The sequence below is a fragment of the Penicillium brevicompactum genome (assembly GCF_028827555.1).
Source record: "Penicillium brevicompactum strain IBT 35665 chromosome Unknown utg000002l_segment0_segment0, whole genome shotgun sequence".
NCBI classification, from domain to species: Eukaryota; Fungi; Ascomycota; class Eurotiomycetes; order Eurotiales; family Aspergillaceae; genus Penicillium; species Penicillium brevicompactum.
In genome coordinates, this window is record NW_026623205.1 from 2,395,011 (window position 1) to 2,413,490 (window position 18,480).

The window sequence follows — 18,480 nt, forward strand, 5'->3', positions numbered from 1 at the left end:
GACCGCCCAGCGCAAATCCAGAGTTCTGGTAACATTGCAGCACTCGCGCGATTGCACCAGCGATTATGTTGATATCCACCTCGAGATTATAGACGTGGCTTGAAGTGCAAGTATGGGCCCGTTTTAGCAGCTGTAAGATGGTCGAAAAGCTGGAACTCATTGACGCGTTGCCGCCCAAATGGACCATCTGGTTTGCCTTCGCCAATTTGACTCAGCTCTCCGGATGGACGATGCAAATCAAATGTCCACAAGACATGTGAGAGAACAAGGTGAAGCTCCACATACGCCAGACCCTTGCCAATGCAGCTTCGGGGTCCAATCGAGAAAGGATTGAAGGCAGATCTGGCTAGCTCAACATCACTCTGAATGAGCTCCGCTTCCTTGGGAATCCATCTTTCAGGACGGAAGTTGAATGGCTGGGGGTAATAGGCGGGATTGTGGTGGATACTATAGATACAAGTTCCGACGTCCACTCCGGGTGGAACAAATTCACCATCAACGTCGGCGCCTGCATCAGTCACCTCTCGCCACAATGCGCTGGCTGCAGAGGGAGAGAGGCGCATGCTCTCTTCAATACAAGCACGCAAGAAGACACATTGGTGCATCTTTTGACCCATGATGATCTCATTTGGAGCGTCAAAGACACCGCGGACCTCGGCTGTGGCCCGCATAAGTGCCTCAGGGTGATGTGTGAGGTAGAAAAAGCAAGCAGCCAGGGCAGTCGAAGTCGTATCAGTGCCAGCAACGATGAGAGTTGCACTCTCTCCTGCCAATTCCGCCATGCGAAGAGGCAGACCAGTCTCAGGGTCTATCGCCTTACTCAAGGTTGCGAAAGCGCCCTTCCCAGACTTGGTTGCGGATTGAATTCCCTGGCGGAGCATTTCCTCCACAAAATGAATAAACTTATCCCGAGCCCTGATGGCCTCGGGGAACAGGTACTTATCGAGTCTGAAGATAGCTAGCTCGGGCGCTTGAGACAATGCGCCGACGCGCACGTTAGACTTCTCGATCACATCCGGGACAAATCGATATCTTGGATCTCTTTGTGTACTCCAAGGCACTCCGAAAATCACGTTGCTCATCACATCAAAAGTGAAGTAGTCACTGAGGTGTCCAAGATCTTTAACAGGTGAAAACGACCCGACTGGAACAGGTTGGCTGTCATCACCCTTTCGCAACGCGTTGCACAAATGTTGAACTTGCTCAAGGATCACGCTTTCATACGATTTGAGGGTGTTATCCGAGAAGGCTTGACTAATGACTCGTCTCTTCTTGCCGTGTTTCTTCTTATCAATCACCGTTAAAGTGTTGGGTGCTCGATGAACCATGGCAGCATATTTTTGGGATTTTTGGAAATTTTTGCCGTGGGCGTAAACATCTAGAGAAATCAAATTTCGTTAGGATACTATTCGAAATTTGCGAGGGGAAAACACTTACCGTGAAGACCCTTTGCCGTATTCACCAAAAGACCGTTCGGTGCATATCGGACAAAATCACCATATTCCTCATGGCACCTCAGCATATCCACATGAAGATCACCTCGCCAGGAATGATATCCAGCGTAAAGGTTGGTGATCTTACCCAGCCATGGCCCTGGATACTTCGCGAGAGGATGAAAGAAAATTCGATAAGTCACAACAGCAATGGTCTTTAGCAATTGATTAGCGATGATCAACAGAAATTGCACAGAAGCGATTCGGGGGAGGTTTGTTTACATAGACTATCAGTGCCGCGAGCCCCAGGATCAGCACCCTGGCGGCCAGAGGAAGGACCCATTGAGGAAAGATCATCATGAGGATCAGTAGAGACAGTTAGTCGCCTCTCTGGTCAAGATCTCGGAGAATAAATAAAAACAAAGGAAAGATCGAATGCACGCGGGCCTCTACTTGGTTCATGCGCACCCAAGCAGGTCCGTTAGAAATGGATCTCACCATGCCTTCCACTCCACATGCATCGGTCTAACCGACAATTACTTCCAATCAGTACACTTGCTTTTTCTTTTTTCTACCCGGTCGGTTTTACGTATCAGGCAAATGGTGAATACCCACCGGGTTCTTCTGGGCTCGCGGTAAGCGAATACGCAAGGTATCGTGTATCGACTGTATTGTATTTGGTATATAATACTGGAACATACGATAATATGTGTCATACACCTTGTCCATTGTAAAAAACATCCCATACAAATTAGGTATTCCGGTAACAAAGCCATAGTAGCCGAGATTACGGGGCTGAAACATATCAGAAAGAGCAATATAGTTGGCACTGTGAGACAAGTATGTAAATGGCGAATATATTCAAACTCCAATCAACTTCGCCATGGTATAAGCACTAATTCTTCAATCAGGCGTACACGGGTGCTTAGCAGCTTTAGTCCGCTCTTCTCGCTTGAACTAAACGTTATGGGATTGAAGCGACTCACTTCTGTTTGCCAATAGGTTCCATACTTAGCGTGAGTCATTTCACTCATCCACTGTCCTGCATGAATGGAGTCTATCCATTTTCTGGAACCGGATCATGCAATGCCACATGGGGTCCAGGATGTAATCAAACCCTACCGTCTGACCACGAGCTGGTCCATTGAAACCACTATACGGATGTCACCTAGACGAACTACCTCGTGTCCCAAGTGGGGAACACTAAACGGCGGAGTGCTGTGAGAGCCGCGCAATTGTCCCATGAGCCATCTGCATCCCAGATGTCTCGGCCCGGACTTTGTCGGAGTATGCAAGAATGTAAGAACTAGAACCGAGTAGTCCTTAGGAGAATTATGGATCTCTTCGAGTAACAGGCCTCGAGCCGTTGAACTTTGGGGGCCGTAGCATATTAGATTGGGAGAAGATGATGTGTCAAGGAATCAATTTCGCGAGACAAGCACGTGAACTGTGAGTGAGTATCAAAAGGTTGTTTTCGGTGACTGGATTAGGGAGCATAGAGGTCTGCTGGTGCGAACTGCCATACTTGATCTTCGGAAATGGAAAGAGCACCATGGCATTTTCATCTGTGTCTAGGAAGCAACAGGCCGAAACAAAAAACCCGAGAGAAAACACAATACAAGTCACAACCAGTCCCATGCCATAGAATTCACACAAAGACTGCATGTCCAGGCTTCACTCCCTCAAAACCATTTGAACAATAAGAATGAAATTCAAGTTCTGTAGTCAGTTTTAAATCCTGGCTAGAGGAACGAAATCGCCATCCACCTGACTGCCCAGGTGTAATTTTCCTACGAAAGGAGTCCAATGGGTTGTATATCAGATTTTCCAGATTATTATGCCGTAAGTGCAGTTAAGAACAAAATCAAGAGTACATAGCTCAGCGTCTACCAAGGAAACAGAACTTTTTCATCATATCCACCATTCTCCATAGATTCCCACTGTAAACAGAACCGGTTAGGATGAGCTATAGCTGGGCTAGCATGGGGAAAACTTACATTGCAGAGGAGGTTCTCGAGAACAGGACTGTCAGTAAGGGCAAGAACGCCTTCAACATACGTTTTGGAAAGCGCAAACGGCTTTGCAGTGAGGTTGGGGATATACTTGTCCACCAGTCGCTCAGGCTGGATAGAAGACTCCGCCAGATTGCGGCTCAAGAACTGGCGGAAGGACTGCACTCCAGGGCGAAGAAGGCTACTGTGGAATGGTACGTTCACTTTGAGAGGAATAGTCGCCCGGCCGCGTTGTAGAACGACCGGTCCTGACTGAACGGCGAGCCTTGCCAGGGATTCCTGAATGAAGTGCTGCATATCCGATTTTGATTGCCAGCTGAGTGAGCGCGAGGCCAGAGCATTCAACAGTTCTGTTAATGTTGCCAGTCCACGAAGCTATTGATCGGTTAGCAACTGTGGAGGTGAAAAGATGACTGGGTAGAAAAAAAAGAAAGACTTACATCACCAGCACAAACATACTGGAGGTGAATGACATTGTAATTCACAATCTCCAATAAGCCTCCAGTCTGTCGCGCAACTTCTGCTACACACCAACTCAGATCGTCCTGGGTAAATGCCTTGGACACGCGAGTGGGGTTGACAGCACACATTGAGTATTGAGTGGCCCCCTGTGCGTCCTGCTGAACTGCGTTCTGCATGCTGAGACCGCGGTAGAAGACTAAGCCAGCTACCCTTTGGACGGAGAAAATGCGTCCCATAGCTGTGAGGGCAACATATTCACCGAGAGAATGCCCGGCAAACTGGCTGGCTTCTTCAACCACTCCTCGGCTTCGCATGTCCTCGAAACGTGCAATCTCCATAAGCGCAAGCGCTGGCTGTGTGAACTGGGTTTCATGGAGGAGACCATCAACGGACCGGAAGCGATGATAGCGAGTGGAAGGGGTGATGTTGGGGAAAATGGGTTTGCAAATCGTCTTCCCTTCGTCATCCACCGCGTCGAAAGTGAGAGCAATGTAGTTTTCTCGAATGGCACGCCCTCTCGCTCCACCAAAGTGCACGGTCAGTTCCTTGGGGTTGTTGCGAACAATTTGCGTGATAGAAAAGCCTGAGAAGTTGTCAGTAATCGAATTTGCCCAGGTGAAACCAGCTTGTATGCAATCTTACCATATGTGTTCTCAAAGAAGTCATCGGCTGCTTTCCAAATCTCCTTCGCCGCTGGACTGCCATCGGACAAAGACATGCCCATACTTTGCTGTTGACTGCCTTGTCCTGTGAAGATATATGCCGTTTTCGGCTGCTCGATGCTGGCCTGCGCAGAAAGAACCTTGGTCCCAGTGAGCACGTTGTGCACCTGGACAGCCACGAGCATCTTTCCTCCCGACATTCCAGTGTGGTCGATCTTGATGGCCAATTCGTCACCGGCACAAACCTTGCTATCAAATGTGCAAGACCAAGATCGCATGCGCGCTACATCGTTGCGCGCCAGGTGGAATTCAACAAGACCACGCACGAATCCGCTAGTAAACATACCGTGGGTGACTCGTGCGTCATGACCGGCATAGCTAGCAAACAGACTAGACAAATGAATGGGATTGCAATCACCAGACGTGTGAGCATATTCGCTGCCGGCATCAGGGACAGTAATCAAAAGGTCTTCAACGAGAGTTCGAGGAGCATCAAGAGGACGGTAATCACTGGATCTTGGGGATCCATGTCGCTCCATGTAGTCCGTGACCGGGTTTCGAGAACCAACGGCCGAATTAGAGAAGCTAATCGACCCAAGGATCACAGATTCTGACGTTGAAGCTGACTGCCAGATAACTTGGCCTTCAACCTCAAGCTGAGGAACAGATTCGCCACCCACGGAGTATGTGCGGCTCGTTGTGTGAATATCCAGCGTGTGGTGGATATGATCGAGCAACTCGACTTTTCCTTCAGGGTGGAACCATGATCTGGATTGGAGAAGGGCCACATGCTTCTTCGAATCCAAAGGTAGACGCCACTTCTCTTCCTTGATCTCGAAGGTTGGTTCATTGTCGTAATCGGAGCCAATCATGATAAATTTGCTCTTCAAGCGGACCACCGGTGTGCACTCGCGATAGATGGTTGCTTCAGCCTCTACAACCTTTCCAGAGCCTGGTTTAACCATCACAGACACGAGACGTCCATCGGACAAGAGACGATCTCCCTCTTGCAATGGCGTGGCCCCATCACAAAGCTCAATGTCGGCACCCAAGTGAAGCAATCGCAGGATGTCCCCCGAAGCAACATCGGGGAATACTGTACTCATGAGGGGCTTCCAAGCGACCGCGATAGCGAGATCCAACGGAGCCACCAGCGTCCCATCAGAGCGGGAGTTGTAATAAACCGGGTTCCGATTCGATATGCTTTGTGCAAATTGACGGATTGTCTTGCGGTCCAGAACAACCTCTTGACCACGGAACACGTAGTCAGAAGTTACCGGCAGTTCCTGTTTGCCGATCCAGATGGACTGATAGAATTGATTGATGCGTCGGTTTCTATCGTTCATCACCTCGCGGATGCTGAGAGCACCACCGCATGGCTGGTAGTCAAACAAGAAATTAAGGTTGGCTGGTGACCGTCCGGGCACAGTTCGATCGGACAGAGTCAAAATGACGAGGCCTTCGCGGTTAGAGCGCAGTGAGGCAACTGCCAGCAGATGCTCTGCCCCTTTCCCATCCCTTTCGATCTCCTTGAGTACAATCTCCGTGCCGTATCCATCTTGTATGTTGCAAAATTCAACGACCAGGCCTGGCTTCGCAGAAAACAGACCCAAAAGCGGATTCTGCACCACCGTCCTGCCTTGGACGATGTTCTGCTCGGTGAAGATAGCGCGACACCATGGTGCAGCGGTGGTATTGGCCAGTAATCCCAGCCAACTTTCCAGTGACGGCGGATTTTGAGAGACGATATACTTCAGTGTCGTTCCACTAGGCTCGGCGATGACATGGACACCCTGAACAGGCCAACGTGGGGAGTTGTTGATGTTGATGCTGTTGTTGTTGTGGAGTTGGCGGTCTTCAGCCGAGGGGATCCGTGCACGGTTCCCCGCGTACTTGTCGCGCAGCACCCACCCGACGTGTTTCTCGTGAATGCCATCGAGGATTTCTTGCACTGGCTCATCGACACGCTGTGTGTATTGAGCTGCCACTGGTCCATGCAATATGCACACACGGCCGACATCCTGTCCCAAGACAGCTTCCAAGCGCTCCGACTGCCAAAGAGAGTCTTTCTTGAACCAGTATTCGAAATCTTCGTCGAAAAGTGTGATGAATGGGACTGGTTTCTGCCCTCTCCGACGTGAGAGTAAGTGAATGTACTCCACATCAGCCGTCGTCAGTACGTCGACACACGCCTGTGGGTACTGGGCGATGAGGGCTTCCCGGAGGTGCTCCGGCTCGTTGAGCTGCTGCACGTTTCCGAGGACGACAGACTGGGTCTTTGGCCCGCCAAGCCTCTCTTCCAACCGGTGGGTGTAGTCCCATACCAGGGTTCTCCAAGAGGGATCGATATACTGCTGGGGTGCCTTCAGGTACAGCAACTCGATCATGCGGTCCCACACTTCGGAGTAAGTCATCTCGTGGAGATCGACTACTTCACCGTGGGCGTTTCGTCCAAACCAAACTTTTTGGAAATCGTCATTGAGTCGTTTGACGTAGTATGCCTTGCGGGCAAGGAGAGCATCCTTCTGCTCATTTCGCGGCAGAGAGAATACCACCTTGTCCAATTCGGCCCACAACATGACGCCGCGGGTGGCAACCTTGTGAATGGGTTCGCCCATTTCGGAGCGCACGCTGATGATTCCTCCGGCACCGGAAGAGCGCTCACAGGTCTGTTCCCAGTTTTCGTTTGAAATGCCTGGGGTGCTTGCGATGGCCTCCTTCACTGCTGCGCTGGTGTGTGCTTCTTTCGCTGTCATGACACGGCTGCCCAGCAGGATTCCGTCGACAGGCATGGACGCACGTCCAAAGATATGGGACCAGGAGCCCGTAAGGTAGGGGTAAGTGTCATCGGCCTCTCCGAATCCACTTCCTACAACCAGAATCACGTTGCCATGAGAGCGAATCTGTGCGTATCGATCCAACAAGGGCTCATGGAAGTCTTCTGATGAATGATGGCCGCCTCCTCGGCCGCCTGTCCACTGAAGGATGATGGGGAACGTGGGGTAGGCCCGGGCAATAGCCAAGACACCATCGATGCCTTCTTTGGAGCCCGGTTTGAGAGCGATGTGCTTCAACGACAAATCAGCCAAGTAGCCTGCGATGACCTCCAATGAAGGGATACCGGCGCCAATGGTCAGGCCGGTGATAGGAACACCGGAATTGGAGAGCTCGACCAGGAGGGGGATCTGCCAGGCCATAGCTCGAGGGTTAGCGTATATGACGTTGCATGTGATACCACGACCGGGGGCGATGGCAGCGGCTGTCTCCAGAATACCCCGGCACATGCTTTCGCGGTCCGGGAATCCTCCACAGGCTAACTCGACATGATATCCAGCGTTCATGACAGCCGCCGCGAATGCTGGGGAAGTTGTCGTCGGAGTCATTCCGGCGACCATGACAGGAGGAACTCCTAATAGACGACTGAATGCGGTGTCGACCAAGTGAGACTCGTTGGTCAACTGCGAAAGGCGCGGAGAAAACTCGTCACTCCAGACAGAGTTGAAGGTGGCTGGCTCGTTGTGGGCATACAGCTCACTTGCGAATCCCAGAGCGGAAGAGCTACTATGGGTGCCACCCTTAGCGGCGCCCAGGATCAGAGTACGCAGTCCTCTGCCCTCACGCTGGTGATTGACCAAGCTCCCCATGCCGACCTCACCACCAGGCCCGAAGTCAAGAACATGCGTAATTCCAGTCAGGGTGGTGTTGACGACTTTCTCGAATTGCACCCGCTGAGTACAAATCATTTCGATCAAGTGGGGAACAACATTTTCAAATTGTTGCAAGTTCTCAGCGGTCTCTGTGTGGAACACAGGGAACGCTAGTCGTGAACCAGGCAAAGACAACGCAGCAAGATCATTCTGAAGTTGGGCCTCCGCATCCTGGAGATATGGTGAATGGAATGGTGCTGTGATGGCCAAAAGTCGGGTATGTACGGTCGGCCGACGTTTGCTGAAAGAAACTGGCTTCGCAGACTTGGCTTGGCTGTATGCTTTGGTAATTACCTGGTCCAGCGCTCGCAATGAATGAGGCATTCCAGCGACGACAAGCTGTTCTGGTCCGTTGACCAAGGCCAGATAAACTGCCTCTTCGGTTGGCAAGTGAACGTTGAGCTGATCCAAGTGATGCTGGAGATCAGCCTGAGGCAGGCCCTTGACGCTGAGCATGCAACTTGAGGGAGTTGAGCCAGGGCTTAACAACTGCACCTGCTGCTGGCATCGACAGCCAATCCAGAATAGTAACTCGACCGCCTGTTGGGCTGCGTTGCAGAGCGAATCCCAGGAATCGGCAGCGGCGATGAAAGACGCCACCACGATACCCTGGGAGTGACCAATAGCACCAGCAAATACATGGCGTGACTCTGCTGGTGACTGATTCAAGTTGATACATGCAATAGCATATTGCACAAATTGGGAGAGTCCAATAAGTGGAAAAGCTCACGGAGGCACTGTTGATATATGAGGCACTTGGGCGTGACTCGGGCACCTGCAACCACTGGTATGCATCCAGTCCGTGAGGGAACAATGCTTTGAACTGGTCATCCTTTGCCAGATGTGTAAGGGTATTGGAAATGGCTTGGATAAAAGAAGCTAACTGGGGATGGTAGACATCGTAAGCCGCCAGCAGCTCGTCAAAATAAGACTCGACGCCCTGTCCGTTGAACAAAGCAAAGATCTGCGCACGACCGTTACCGATGTCGGCAACGAGACTACTAGTCCCCACAGCGCAAGGTGTTCGTGTTTCCTTGCAGGCTTCAAAATAAGCCTTCAAGATTGGGCGATCTCGGCTCTTGTCCTGGTTCATCGACGCCAGGAAAGTGTGGATATTCTCATTATGGATGAGATCGACATGCAGTGTATTTAAAACTTGGTGGAGAACGGGGACATCCAGATCTCCATGTCTGCCCTCCGTTTTTCCCTGCATGATGTGTTGCATGAACAGGCAGCACAATTCCACTGCCGACAAGGGCTCCAGAACGGCTGCCGTTGAAACGAACTGCTGCACGAGCTCCTGACCCCTGCGAGCAACGCCTCGTGGCATTTTTAAGGTGCATTTGATGCTATCCACGCGGAGAACGACATCCTCAAACACGGGGGAGCATGGCTCAACCTCTTCCCATGGGGTTGGAGGAGTGGATGCCGGTGAAACCGAGGCTGATGCAGACCACTGGTACTGCATGGTCTCGATCTGTGGTGTATCCATTGAAGGTATGAATTAGGGCTATGAGATTGAAAAGAGAGAATGGCCCAAGGAAGTGATATACAGGAGAGATCTCGTGGACTACAGCAGCAGGGCGGAATGGGCACCTGGGCCTGGATATGTCTGACTGTGCATGGGTCTCCGGTTCCCCCAGCCTGATTGCTCACCCTGTACGCTGGAACAGGGCTGGAAATTCTAGATTAAATTTTTGGCCCTCACATCACATGGGGACCTTGCGCCAGTCTGATGCTGTTTCTGTCCGTTCGCATGTCCAATATCCTGTGTACGAACCTGTGTACCTGTATCTATCTCTCGTGTATGTGTCCCCGTACAGTGTAATATACGAATTACGGTCAGAAGGCCTGTATTCAGAACATGTATGGTGCTTACGAAAATCATAACGATACAGGATATACCTCATCCATATTTGTTTTAGTTTTTTTTTCCAAAATTGTGTTCGATACCGGGCGTTCTGTGGTTGTATCCTTAGCTCTTTTGGGCTGATTCAAATCATTTACTCCGTACAGTCTTCTGAGCCTCACGCTGCCAAGCACAAAGCCACCAGGGTGGTGGAATTAAACATAAACCAATGGTAAAAGTCCACCAAAAAGCGCACTCGCACGCCATGTAATCTTAATCAGTCGACTGGACAAATTTTGTCCGCTAGTTCTTAGATTCCGATGCAGCGATGTAACACTGACCGGGGCTGTGCATTGTTAGACCGGTAAACATTATAGATGAATGGACGCGAATAGATCCATGAGTTCCAGAACCCGAGCAAATGCCGAGCAGGTGAACATACGCGAATATGCGCAGCTAGTCCCAAGGTCCCGGAATAGGATAATGAACAAGTAGCAAAGAAGTGTACGTAAGATGTTGCGTCTATGTTGCGAGCTAGAACTATAATCAGCAACTCCTTCGTCGGCCATCCTCTTGGGTCTGTTCAATTCCATCATCTCAATCCTGAATCCTGCTTGACTCGAATATCGTTCCAATGGCTGCTTTCCCCCCACCCCGTCTCGCGTCCCTGGGTACGTGTTCAGTTGATGCAAGTCTGATTGCTGTTGCTTCTGGTACTAACTTGTCCACGTGTTGCAGAATGGAACAAGCTGGGCCTTGCTCCCATGGATGGTCCGTCCCCCCCTCCTATTTGCTCTTGTATCTTGACTGACCATAGAGCTCAGTGAATGGCCATGTTGAGTCAGAGTATTCGATTGCAACTGGAGAATGGTCAAAGCCTCGCTTTGTGGAGGATCCATTCATCAAGATTCACGGCCTTGCACCTGGTCTTAACTATGGTAATTCTAAAGTCCCTAGACATGTGGCCATGACTTGAGTATCTGATACCTTCTATGTAGGCCAACAAGCATTTGAAGGCATGAAAGGTTTGATTTTCCATCCCATGATTCTTGAATCAATTACTGACCCAAGGTTTTTCTCTTCCTTTAGCCTACCGTGATCCTCAGGGTCAGATTCAAGTCTTTAGACCAAAGGTCCACGCGGCTCGTCTTGCTCTTTCTTGCTCGACTATTGCCATTCCCACTATCCCAGAAGATATCTTCTTGGCCAGTATCAACCTAGCAGTTGTCCGCAATGCCGAGTATGTTCCTCCTCATGACTCTGACGCCGCATTGTACATCCGACCTCTAGTGTTTGGCTCCGACGCATTCTTTGCTGTGTCTGCCGGTACAGGCTACCGATTCTGCGTGTATGCGCAACCCTACAAGGCGTACCATGGAGTTCAACCTTTGCCTGCCCTGGTGCTTGAAGACCTTGATCGTGCTGCACCCCGAGGTGTGGGCCATGTCAAAGTCGGAGGCAACTATGCGCCTGTGCTGAAGTGGAGTGATCAAGCCCGCGCGGAAGGGTTCCATATCACACTACACCTCGACAGCCGAACACAGTCGCAGATTGATGAATTCAGTACTGCTGGATTCCTGGGATTGAAGAAGACCGGGGACTCGTACACCCTCGTTGTCCCCAGCTCTCCATCTATTCTGAAGAGTGTGACCAGCACATCATGTGTGGAACTGGCACGCTCGTTCGGATGGGCAGTAGAGTTGCGCCCGGTATGTACTTTCTTTGACCCTGATAATTCTCCGCTAACACGTGTCCTCTATTTAGATTCCGTACCTCGAGTTGCCGCATTTCGTGGAGATTTTGGCTGCAGGAACAGCGGCGATGGTGGTACCAATCAGATCGATCACCCGGAGATCTACCGGAGATGTCTTTACCTTTTCTGAGGACGGCCCGGGCGAGGCGTGCCAGCGTCTCTCAAAGGCGTTGTTGGCAGAACAAAAGGGATTGGGGGCCAATAATGAGGACTGGCTCTGGCCTGTGGCGCCGGTGGCCGACGCCGAGGAATGAGATTGGAGGTAACAGCACACCAGGCGCTCGCTTACATACTCCGTACTTGTGAAAGATTAGTTTAAAAAATAATTTATGCGTTTATACTTCTTCAGTCCGTCACGCACGCTGCAAAATCTGCATTCTGCAGGTTTTAGTGCGAAGTCAAGACCGAATATCAGCATATGTGGGAGCAAGTAGTTCTCTTCCTCCCTTGAAAAATCGAGGCAATTGCGAGAAGTATCATATGATCCATAGAACTTCTCCGGAGCTCATAATAGATCTGACATAAGTGGACCCTTTGTTTGCTTCTCCCTATGAAACTCAGCACCACGTTCAAGAAAATACTCCGTAAGGGCGGAGTCAGACGAAACTTGCGGGCGGCCCGCTAGCGCTTCTTTTGACTTTAGGGCCTAACGCTCCGGGATTATCCCGGATCACTCCTGATCCCCGACGAGCTTATTGTGGCTTAAGCGCTAAAGCGGTGGTAAGACGCCACGAGTCATTCAGGTATTGGGGGCCGTATCGCTCGCAATACGAGACGTCGTAACAAACACTAATACCACGTTTCGTACGAGCTTACATGTACACAATTCCAAAGTTACCATACACGCTTACTCCAACCTCAATACACCGTTGATATACACACCTGAAGGTCCACGGGGTGTTCTCGAGTGGAATAGCTTTGCATGAATTATAGATTAATAAACAGCTCTTAGTAGAACCTGAGCCGGTCATCCACGTGTAAGCCGCAGAGACCTTGCAGCAAAAAGAAGAGGCTCTCCCGACGCGCTCTGACGACAGGTTCCCTCCATGGTGTAGTTCCAGTCCGCGCTGTAGAACCAAGATCAAAGAAGATCCGCCACGATGATTGACGTCGAGACGGAGCGAAAGCTCGCTCGCACGCTGCTGATGGAGTTGATGGTGTGAGTAGAAACTTATCACCAACGCAAAATTTGGCTAATCAGTAATTCTACGTTAGGTATCAGTTTGCCTCTCCTGTGCGATGGATCGAAACCCAAGATGTGATTTTGTCTCGTACGGAAGGCGAGCGCATCATTGAGGTTGGCCCCAGTGCAACGCTGCTGGGTATGTTTCGCAAAACCATCGACACGATTTATCCAACGCAAGAATGCGCTTTGCCGGCTCCGCGACAGCTCCTCCATTCCGAGAAGAACACAGACGATATATACTACAGGGGTGTGCCTGATCAGACTGAGTCACTCCAGACCGAGCCGCAGACACAAACGACGACACAATCGCAACCAGCACCTGCTGATTCAGCTCCCAAGGTCACTGTGGAGGTGACAACCACAGCTTTGCCGACACCAAGGGTGCATGTTGAAGTTGTGAACATTGAGGATCAGAATGTTCAAGCCCGGGATATTATATTCGCCATTGTTGGCAGGGCATTGAAGCGAGCGGCATCTGAAATCGACGGGAGCAAGTCCATCAAAGCTTTAGCCGAAGGTTAGTAGTGAATTATCCTTGAGTGACAATTCCATGCTGATGACATGTCTTCTTTTTTCTAGGCAGATCGACTCTAGAAAATGAAATTATCGGCGACCTGCACGCCGAATTCGGTACGTTGCCGGAGCGTGCAGAGGACCTTCCTCTCGGCCAAGTTGGACCAGAAGTCCAGTCCAGCCACAAGGGTTCTCTGGGCAAGGTAACCACTGCTATGATAAACAGCCTCTTCACCACAAAAATGCCCAGTAGCTTCACTGCAGCGACTGCACGAGAACAGCTGCAAGCGCAATGGGGACTGCAATCAGGTCGCCAAGATGCGTGTTTGCTCTGCGCGGTCGCATCTCAACCCACAAGTCGCATTTCCACTGAGTCCGAAGCGCGTAATTTTATTTCCAATGCCGCTCAGACATATGCGAAAAGAGAGGGGTTGACTCTGATCCAACCCAGTTCATCGGATGTCGTCGGTACAGGAAGTGGTGTCATGATGGATCCGGAAGCGGTCCGAGCCGTTACCGAGTCCCAAGAAAACCTATCAAAACGCTTGCTCGAGACTTATGCCAAGCATTTGGGTATCGATCTGGAAGCAGATCGACAGGCGCTAGAGACTTTGCGTGAAGATGTCGTTACTGGATTGCAGGCTGATCTCGATGTCTGGCATACAGAGCATGGGTCGGACTACGGAAACGGTATTCGACCACGCTTTGATGCTAAAAAAATTCGAAGCTATGACTCTTCTTGGAATTGGGCGCGTCAGAGCCTACTCGAGCTCTTTGAGTACACTTCAAGCGTCGAAAATGCTGCGCTGGATCACGACGCGGTAGCGAAGCGGTGCTATCATATCGCCAACGCCGCCGACCAGACTATTTTGCCTATGTTGGACGAGATGGTTTTCCGAATGCAAGATAGCGCTCTCTCACAACCGATCTTTGAAACTTTGAAGAACAATTGCGAGAATAACTTGCGGTCGGGACCAGCATTCAAGGGGTCACCCCGGCAGCTGGCGCCCCTCACAATCATCGATAATCAGGGTAATCTTCAGTACAAGGAAAGCCCTCGGCAAAATTCGGCACGCTTTGCTGACCTCTCTCTTCCACGGTCGGCACTCGAAAATAACCCTTTGGTTAGCACCGAACCATACCTCCATCTGAAACAGCGAACGACTTCTGGATGGGAATATTCCGAGGACCTTACTCGCAATCTCTACCGGGTTTTCCACGATGTCGAGACACAAGGCGACTCTTTCAGTGGTCAAACAGTTTTGATCACAGGTGCTGGCATCGGATCCATCGGAGCCGCCATGATTGTTCATTTCCTCCAAGGCGGAGCTCGAGTGCTTGTCACGACCTCTTCCATGTCCCCGCAAGTAGCAGCCAAATACCAAGCCTTGTACATGGAGCACGGAGCACGGGGGTCCCAGCTTGTTGTTGTGCCGTTCAATCAAGGAAGTGCGCAAGATGTTGCCGCTTTGATAGAACATGTGTACGATGAGAAGAATGGACTGGGATGGGATTTGGATTATCTCATCCCCTTTGCTGCTATCAGTGAAGCTGGCCGGACTCTGGATTCGATTGATTCCAAATCAGAACTAGCACATCGAATCATGTTGACCAACCTGTTGCGATTGCTGGGCACAGTGAAGAATCACAAAGAGTCCCACGGTCACCGCACCCATCCCACCCAGGTGGTGTTACCGCTATCCCCCAATCATGGCACATTCGGAGGTGATGGTCTCTATAGTGAATCGAAAGTAGCTCTGGAGACACTTTTCAACCGCTGGCATTCAGAGAACTGGCAAGATTACCTCTCCATTTGCGGAGCAGTGATCGGATGGACCCGCGGCACAGGATTGATGAACCAGAATGATCTTGTGGCCGAAGGGATTGAAAAGTCTGGGATGCGCACCTTTTCTCAGGAAGAGATGGCGTATTCGCTAGTTTGTTTGTGCGTTGGGGCTATGTACGAGCTTTGCCAGGAAGCACCAGTCTATGCTGATCTGACAGGTGGAATGGCCCAGGTCGCCAACTTGCCAGAGGCTTTGGGAGAACTGCGGCGCGAAATGAAAGAGGATAGCGATATCCAAGCTGCTTTGTTCCAGGAAGATAAGATTGAGGCTGAGGGCTCGAGCCCGAAACAACAAGCCACATCCGTCTCCGAGTTGGAAGAAAGGGCCCACGTCAGGCTTGACTTCCCCCAGGTACTCGACTATGACCGTGATATTGCCCCCTTGGTGAAGACTTGCAGGGGATGGTGGACCTGCACCGAACGGTTGTCGTGACTGGGTTTGCCGAACTTGGACCCCACGGGAATGCCCGGACACGATGGGAGATGGAAGCATATGGAAAGTTTTCACTGGAGGGAGCCATCGAAATGGCCTGGTTGATGGGCTTCATTCGACACTTCTCTGGTACTATCGACGGCCAGCCGTACTCTGGCTGGGTTGACAGCAAAACCAAACAACCGGTGGCTGACACCGCGGTTAAACCAAATTATGAAGAGGAGATTCTGGCCCATTCTGGAATTCGCTTTATCGAGCCTGAGCTTTGTGGCGGATACGATCCGAACAAGAAGCAATTCCTGCATGAGATCGTTTTGGAGGCAGACCTCGAGCCCCTTTGCGTACCTGAGGCTCTTGCTGAACAAATGCGTCTGGAGCATGGCGCCTGCGTGACGGTGCAACAAGCGTCAACTCCAGACCTGTATCAAGTGCAGCTGCGAAAGGGAGCTCGGCTATTTGTTCCGCGTGCTATGCAGTTTGATCGTACTGTCGCCGGCCTTATCCCTACTGGCTGGGATCCTCGAACCTATGGGTTGCCTGATCAAATCATTTCCGAAGTGGACCGATTGACGCTATTCACGCTCGTTTGCACAGTCGAAGCATTGCTCTCATCTGGAATTACTGACCCATATGAGCTCTATCAATATATCCATGTTTCTGAGGTCGGCAATTGTGTCGGCTCTGGTATGGGAGGTAGTACCTCTCTAGGCAAGATGTTCAACGACCGAATGGCAGGGAAAGAAGTCCAAAGCGACATCCTTCAGGAGACCTTTGTCAATACTATCAGTGCCTGGGTCAACATGCTCCTCCTGTCAGCTAGTGGACCCATCCGAACACCCGTTGGGGCCTGTGCGACATCTGTCGAATCTATAGAACTTGGTTATGACACAATTGTGACAGGAAAAGCCAAGTTCTGTCTGGTGGGAGGGTCTGATGATTTTACCCCTGAGATTTCATATGAGTTTGCCAGCATGAAAGCGACCAGCAACTCACTTGATGAGACTGCACGGGGACGGTCGCCCAGTGAAATGTCGCGACCGACCACCACTACCCGCAACGGTTTCATGGAATCGCAAGGCTGTGGACTGCAAGTCCTGACTACTGCCGATTTGGCGTTGAAAATGGGACTTCCGATTCGTGGCATCGTTGCTTTTGTGAGTACATCGAGTGACAAGGCCAGTCGCTCGGTCCCGGCCCCTGGACAGGGTGTGCTTGTCAACGCTAGACGATCGGCGTCGAATGTTGCTTCTCCTCTGTTGAAAGTAGCCAATCGTCGGCGTCGCCTCGATTTCCGACGCAGGCAGATCGCCGAATCCCGTGCAGTCGCGATCGAGCAGCTGGACTTCGAAGTGGAGACCGTGTTGGAGCAAGATCCGACAGTTGATGTAGTTGCGTATCGCCAGGAACGCCACGCACAGATTCAGGTCGAGTTTGATCAAGAAGAGCGAAATGCCCAATACGCGTTGGGCAATGAATTCTGGCGCCATGATTCATCAATCGCACCGCTCACAGGTGCTCTCGCCACTTGGGGGTTAACCATCGATGACTTGCAAGTCGCTTCATTCCACGGAACCTCAACGGTGATGAACGACAAAAATGAGTCCAGCGTCCTTCAGCAGCAACTCACCGCGCTGGGGCGACGCAAAGGCAATGTCCTTCTGGGTGTGTTCCAGAAATATTTGACTGGTCACTCCAAGGGTGCTGCCGGTGCATGGATGGTCAACGGGGCATTGCAGATGCTGGATTCCGGGCTGGTTCCAGGCAATCGCAATGCCGATAATGTCGACTCGGCGCTGCAGAAATTCGATCTCATTGCCTATCTGAACCGACCGGTGCATGTACCCGATCTAAAAGCTGTGTCCATCACCTCATTCGGCTTTGGTCAAAAAGGCGCCCAAGCCATCTGCGTGCACCCCCGGCATGTCTTTGCCACCTTGACGCGTCAAGAGTACGACGCGTATATCGCTCTCCGCATGTCTCGCCAACGGCGGGCTGATGCATATTTCTATGAGGGGATGAGCTCTAACTCGTTGTTCCGGGCCAAAACAGCACCCCCATTCCCGACCTCGAAGGATAATGAGACATACCTCAACGCGTCTGCGCGTTTTGCTTCTTGATTCAATATGTGTTGATACCATTCATCTTCTGTTTTTGTTTTTGTTTTGTTTTTTTCTGCGGCGTTAGTGCTTAGCTCTCCGTGTGCATGATCAGTACGAAGTAGTAAATTCAATGATATTAATTTTGGTGTTTTCTCGATGTCAACAGGCGGAAGATGAACTTGAAGATCTTCCGAAGTTGGGACGAATAGTGCGCTAATCCCAAAGCGGGGGTTCAACATGTGAAGCCTTAGAATACTTAACAATACCTGTCATTCAATTCTGACCTTTTGTCGTAGTTCTAATATATTCTAGTATCAGCCATGAAGATAAACAGTAGTTCAGAGTTCTAAAACTGCATGGAATTGAGTTAGGACAAATTTTCCACCGTTAAGAACTTACCTATGCCGTGGCAATATATCTATGCACACCTTGCCCGACATTCATGGATAATGAGGTCGGTTGAATTTTCTAACTACACCCGTGGACTAAGAGGCCTAACACGTCCAGAATCCAGGGCTCTTTATT

The 18,480-nt window shown here is 50.8% G+C and overlaps 4 protein-coding genes across 4 annotated transcripts; 2 read left to right on the forward strand and 2 right to left on the reverse strand.

The window, feature by feature from the left end:
- Window positions 1–86: 86 nt before the first annotated feature.
- On the reverse strand, window positions 87–1,328 carry N7506_003579 (cytochrome P450; the record flags this gene model as incomplete). Its single annotated transcript, XM_056952874.1, has 1 exon — window positions 87–1,328. One exon carries the CDS (start codon window positions 1,326–1,328, stop codon window positions 87–89), a length of 1,242 nt encoding a protein of 413 aa, XP_056814566.1.
- Window positions 1,329–3,319: 1,991 nt separating this feature from the next.
- N7506_003580 (uncharacterized protein) lies at window positions 3,320–9,768 on the reverse strand (the record flags this gene model as incomplete). The annotated part of the gene is made up of 5 exons (XM_056952875.1): window positions 3,320–3,373; window positions 3,431–3,820; window positions 3,886–4,490; window positions 4,550–8,936; window positions 9,007–9,768. 5 exons carry the CDS (start codon window positions 9,766–9,768, stop codon window positions 3,320–3,322), a joined length of 6,198 nt encoding a protein of 2,065 aa, XP_056814567.1.
- A 991-nt stretch (window positions 9,769–10,759) lies between these two features.
- Window positions 10,760–12,132, forward strand: N7506_003581 (uncharacterized protein; the record flags this gene model as incomplete). Its single annotated transcript, XM_056952876.1, has 6 exons — window positions 10,760–10,796; window positions 10,864–10,896; window positions 10,950–11,063; window positions 11,124–11,150; window positions 11,215–11,834; window positions 11,890–12,132. 6 exons carry the CDS (start codon window positions 10,760–10,762, stop codon window positions 12,130–12,132), a joined length of 1,074 nt encoding a protein of 357 aa, XP_056814568.1.
- Window positions 12,133–12,978: 846 nt separating this feature from the next.
- N7506_003582 (uncharacterized protein) lies at window positions 12,979–17,973 on the forward strand (the record flags this gene model as incomplete). Its single annotated transcript, XM_056952877.1, is given in 4 exon segments — window positions 12,979–13,035; window positions 13,101–13,581; window positions 13,644–15,808; window positions 15,823–17,973. 4 exon segments carry the CDS (start codon window positions 12,979–12,981, stop codon window positions 17,971–17,973), a joined length of 4,854 nt encoding a protein of 1,617 aa, XP_056814569.1.
- Between the last annotated feature and the right edge of the window lie 507 nt (window positions 17,974–18,480).